Here is a 5757-nt window from a genome sequence, read left to right on the forward strand (position 1 = left end):
CTCTCAATAGTCTATCATATGTCAGCATATTTGCTGAGCTTCATGATACAGGATTAAGGCTTTCAGTGGCCTATCAATGAAAGGAGTGAAGCAATTCATAATGTAAAGGGTTAAGCTCTAAGAACTAGAGGCTAGTCCCCCTATATAACAAGGACGAATTGCTTGGGAAAGGGAAGAAAAGAATGAGATGAGAATATGAGCTTAAGCAAGCTCATGTAGCATGATCACGTGCGCACGTGCAAATGATGGCTAGGCTGAGTCAGCCAGCCAGAGCGAATCTAGGGGTTCAGCCCCTTATAAGTAATTATATTCTTTAAAATCTTAAATCAAGTCTGAATAAATCTTATATTCTCACATTTAGCTCACTCATGATTATAATGTGTGAAATAGTAATAATAAAGCTCTGTACAGTGTTTAATCAGCTTGCAGATTCAGTTTTTATCAACTCAAAGAATAGAGATTGAGATGAAGATTGAATGCTAAAGTTTAAAAAGATGATTAATCATATTCTCAACAAATGCTGACTGAGAAGATATTTCTTGTTTTGTCAGATCTAGAATTCACTGAACTAGCTGATTCTCTTCAGACTCATTTAATTTGATTGAATTTGTGTGTAGATTTACATGTATAGGTCAGCTGTTAAGTTTATGATGTAGAATAGTATATGAGATCTCATGAAGACATGCAGCTTCATGAATTGAGGTAATTTCATTATTTTTTAAAGCTTTTATTGTGAGTTCAATTCTTCCCTCTATTTCTATAGAGTTTTTGACATTTTTATTGTGAATTGGTGTCATTTTCACGCATTGAAGTGGGTGGGTTATGAAGTTAAAGCTTTTTCGATTTGATGGTTCGCTCAGGGGTGGATTACGTTATGCGTTTAATCTAACTCGTGTTTTTGATGGCGTGTTCTCGGATTCGGCCGGACACGACGAAAGAAGCCCGGATCACGGGCTTGCCCCTGACGGCTCGGCCACCCTCTTTTGCCCCGTCTTTCCTTTTCCCAATTGGGCAATATCAACTTCAATCGTCAAAAACCCTCAAAATTTTCTCCACCGCCTTTTCAACTCATTTTAATTCTTTCAACTCTCTCCTCCTCTGTGTCTATCATCTTCCTTTCTCTTTCTTCATTTTCTTTAACTACCTTCTCCTGCTTTCAGCTTGTCCCTTTTTGACTTTCTTTGCTTGCTACTAGTATCCTCTCCTCGTCATCCCCTCTCCAAAATTACGGCTCGTTCGCTTCGCACACCCCCGAATCCTTATACCCCCTTATCCCCTGGCTTGTGCAGATTAGTTTCTCGTAGCCAGAAAAGATCGAACGCCATCCGACCCTGACATAGTTGGCGTCATTGTCTTTCATCCCTGTCCTTGGAATCTAGCCAGCTTTAGCATTTCCTGGAACCATCCCCAAATACCTACCTCGCCTGCCCTCGTCAGAGATCTTTTCCCTCCTCCTTCCTCTCTCATTTCTCTCTGCGAACCGAACCTCCATGGTAATTCACTAAAAGAAGATCACTCTTCTCCCTGAAACTCCATTGGGTGCGGGTTAGACTGACTCCCCGTCCTTCTGGATTGTCAACATGGCCAACGCGACCAGCTGCTCCGATCTTCCCCCTCTACCAACCTACACCCTCACACCCCGCCAACCCCTGGTTGCCTCAGTCCCCGACAATGTCATGATCCTCATCATTCCCATAATAGGATACTGGGTGATATCGCTAACATTCCACTGGATTGATGTCAACGACTTCTTTTCCCAGTACCGCATCCATACACCCGCTGAGGTTTTGAAACGCAACCATGTGTCACGTTGGGATGTGATTCGGGATGTTATTTTGCAGCAATTGATCCAAACTGTCTGTGGCTTGGTGTTGGCCTACTTCGATGAGGTGGAGTATACGGGCAAGGATGAATACAATGTCATGGTCTGGGCAACAAGGGTCAGAATTTCTCAACGCCTAATACCCCGTGTTTTCTCCTTTCTTGGAATTGATGCTGGTCGGCTTGCCCAAAGGCTACCATCATTTCCAATGCTGGCTGCTGCGATTTCCGGCGGTCGATATCCGTTTCTGACTCAGAGTATTATCACCCCCGGTGGAGAGTCTGTGGTTGCTCCCGCATTTGCTAGCTGGGAGGTCAATACGGCCTATTTGGTCTACTGGTATCTGATACCTGTTCTGCAGTTTGTCACAGCTGCTTTTCTCTTAGACACATGGCAATACTTTCTGCACCGCGGAATGCATATGAATAAATGGCTGTACAGTATGTTTGCACGTCCATATCTCCCGTATCTAGTGTCTATTGAACCTTTTCTAACCGAAACCAAACTTTCAGCAACATTCCATTCTCGCCATCATCGCCTCTACGTGCCCTATGCCTTTGGCGCACTATATAACCACCCTTTTGAAGGCTTCCTGCTTGATATCGCTGGAGCTGGTTTTTCATTTCTCATCACAGGAATGACCAACCGCCAAGGAATGTGTTTTTACACATTCTCAACTATCAAAACGGTTGACGACCACTCGGGCTATGTCTTCCCCTTTGATCCTCTCCAACATTTCACCTCCAACAATGCCGCGTACCATGATATTCACCATCAAAGCTGGGGTATCAAAACCAACTTTTCCCAGCCGTTTTTCACTTTTTGGGATGGGTTACTAAATACACGTTGGTCGGGTGGTGACGTCAGTAGTCGATATGAGCGGTCACGCAAAGCCGCACAAAAGTTAGTGGACAAAGATAATGCCAGGGCTCGAGCCGAGAATATGCTAGCAGAGGTAGTGTCGGTTAAGGAAGGGGAGGAGTCGGCTTCACTCAACCTTTTGTCTCGAAGCGTTCGTCTGAAGACCCCTTCATTCTCTCCGCAGGCAGACAATCTGAAGGCCGTCAGTCATCGCCTTAACGGAAGCATACGGCAAAAATAATCCTCGCAGCATAGCAACGATAGGATCGACTCCTTTTGTTCCTTCAGTTTGAATGCACATACCTAATCACACACTACCACGCCTGAACGCTGAAAGCTGTTTGACCAACGCCCCTGGCTCGGGCTGTTTATTAGCAGCTGATTTCACAGATACCACCGAAAATATTTTGTTTCTCTCTGCCTTGTATATAATATGTCTGCTTGGTTCTACGATAACAATTGCTTCTAATTCTCCTTTTAAACCTAATGCCGGCCTAGTGGTCTTCTAATGCATCACCACTTGTTACGTTTTGGGCCTTGCTTCTTTTCACTCTGTCTTCTCTCTTTCCTAACCATGTTTTCACTGTTCTTTTTTCTAATTTATATTTGCCAACTTATCCTGCCGGGTGACTTCCTTGACCTGCCTTCCTTGGATTGACACCAGTTTTCCCGTTGCGGGCGCTACGCTGTCTTCTCCAATGACGGATTTGTATTGATCACACTGCAACGCTGTGGCTCTTAAAACTCTTCTCCATTCCCCAATACATTCTCGGTTCAATATCTCCTCTTATTATTATATTTCTTTTTCAGACAGGTGGCTCCGTTCATAAGCACACTTTGATTTTTTTTTTTTTTCCAAATTGTCTTTCCTTTTTAAATCTTCCCTTTTCCTTTAATTTTGGGAAACTTTGGCTTTTCACATCAAGCTTTCCACGGATGCATGTAAATGTATAAAAGTTTTGAAAGAGCCATGTTAAATATTATTAATAGCTAACTTTAATAGTAGTAATTATTACAAAAACATGAAAGACTGATATTCACAAGGAGAGGAATTTTGTTTGTTTTTAATCCGCTTGGGGAGACCATAGCGGACAGGACATTAATATATTAAAAAGTAGCAAGATCGAATGGGCTAGGGGGCTAAAGAGGCGATCTGTGTAGTAACCATGCCACGCGCACTTACCATTAGTGAATGCACCCCACTATAAAGAAAATATCACTGTAATGAAAATCATCTAGAATGATCAATTTTCAAAAATTAATTAATGGTCAACACCATGCCTATCTATAATATAAAGATTATCTATATACTCATTAGAGTGTTTAAAATCTCTGATAGATTGAAATTCATTAATAATATTATATTGTAATTAATTGATATTAGATTTAATAACTTTGATTCAACTAATTGAAAAGCTCTATTTCTCTTTTTTATTGATTTCTCTTACAATGCTTGATCTTGTGATTGACATTCATGATAGTGAGAACCCTTTCTATTTGCATTTGCCTAGACTTTTTTGACAATTCAATATCTATTTATCAAATAATGAGCATATAATCTATTCCTTCAATATATATTCAATTTTGCCTATATCAAACTTCTTTTAAAAATCTTATTTAATCACTAAGTCAGATCAATGTCAAAGTATTTTTCATATTTTATATGATTTTATCTACTGCTTCAATTTAATAATATAGTTTTAAACTATATCTGAAAATATCGACTGAAAAAATACAGTAGAGAATTAAATCTTAGAAAATAAAGTAAATTAAAGTATTTTTCATCATCTTCATTAGAAACAAGTAGTTTCAGACTATTATCTATATTATTTTATCTTATATACTGAAGAATTTCTTCTCATTTAATTAAATAGATTATATAGTCAGTAAATTTAGCTCTGATGATAATAATTCTAGATTAGCAAAAAACTGTCTCTCATCATATTATTTATATTTATATTAAGTAGCCTTATTAACTACTTTTATATAATAATACTTCTATTACTGAAGAGATATATCATCAAAAGATAATAGTAAATAATTTATATAAGATGAGAATTCAAATACAATAATATTATAAAAGTTATAATATTAAAGAAACTCTTCAGTAAGATGAATTTGAGAAAACTTCTATTTATATAACTCTTTTTTTAATACAATTACCTTTTTTTTAGTACTTTGATAGATAATTCTCATGTTTATAGAATATTCATTTATGAGGTAATTGTGAGATTGATTGCTATATTATTACTAAGTAGTTAAAATTATCAATCACTTCAACTAAATAAATTTATCCTATCAAGAAGTTTGAACAGAGCTTATTCTACATCATCACATTATCTTTCTTATTGAAGTCTAGATATGTTTTCATGCTAATAAATTATCATTTATTTCATCTACTAGATAATTATTCTTTTTTTTAAGTATTCAGTCATTTACTTTCTATTTTAAAAGTTCTATTTTCATTGAATTTATAGTATAAAATTCTTCAATCAGATATAGTGATTTCTTTAGATTTTATATTAAATATTATGTTAAATTATTATCAAATTTATTTTATCTAATATTGAAGCTTTTTAAAAAAGATACAATTTGCTAGAATATTCTCAATCTCTTACTTATTTTTACTTTGCATATTAACTAGTTTTAATATCTTATTTAGTTATTTTAATAGAGAGTTATTTACAGCTTTTTATAGTTTATCAGTAAAGAATATTGAGTTAATCTTTATACTATTTGATAGACTTAGTTTATAACTATTGTCAATCTTCTTAATAATTTCAAAGAAGTTTTTATTTTACTCTATAAGCTTTCTACTAAGATATTAAATTCTATAATTCTTAAGTAACAAGAAGATCTTATCTTCTATCTCAAAGTTTAACTTATAATGATATTTATTGACTTATAATTTCATAATTTCTTATATTTTTTCATATTATTAGCTGTCAGCTTTTAGATTTTCTTTATTTAAATAATATACTATTGAATATCTTTTTATTTTAGCTTTTTTTCTTTAAATAGTATTCTCAGTAGTAATTTTTATTTAAATAATATTCAAGATTTATATTTATAAA

The 5757-nt window shown here is 35.7% G+C and overlaps 1 protein-coding gene across 1 annotated transcript; it reads left to right on the forward strand.

The window, feature by feature from the left end:
* Nucleotides 1-1580: 1580 nt before the first annotated feature.
* On the forward strand, nucleotides 1581-2924 carry PAAG_09079 (sphingolipid C4-hydroxylase SUR2; the record flags this gene model as incomplete). Its single annotated transcript, XM_002788962.2, has 2 exons — nucleotides 1581-2262; nucleotides 2335-2924. 2 exons carry the CDS (start codon nucleotides 1581-1583, stop codon nucleotides 2922-2924), a joined length of 1272 nt encoding a protein of 423 aa, XP_002789008.1.
* Nucleotides 2925-5757: the final 2833 nt, after the last annotated feature.

This window comes from Paracoccidioides lutzii, assembly GCF_000150705.2.
Source record: "Paracoccidioides lutzii Pb01 unplaced genomic scaffold supercont2.73, whole genome shotgun sequence".
NCBI lineage: Eukaryota > Fungi > Ascomycota > Eurotiomycetes > Onygenales > Ajellomycetaceae > Paracoccidioides > Paracoccidioides lutzii.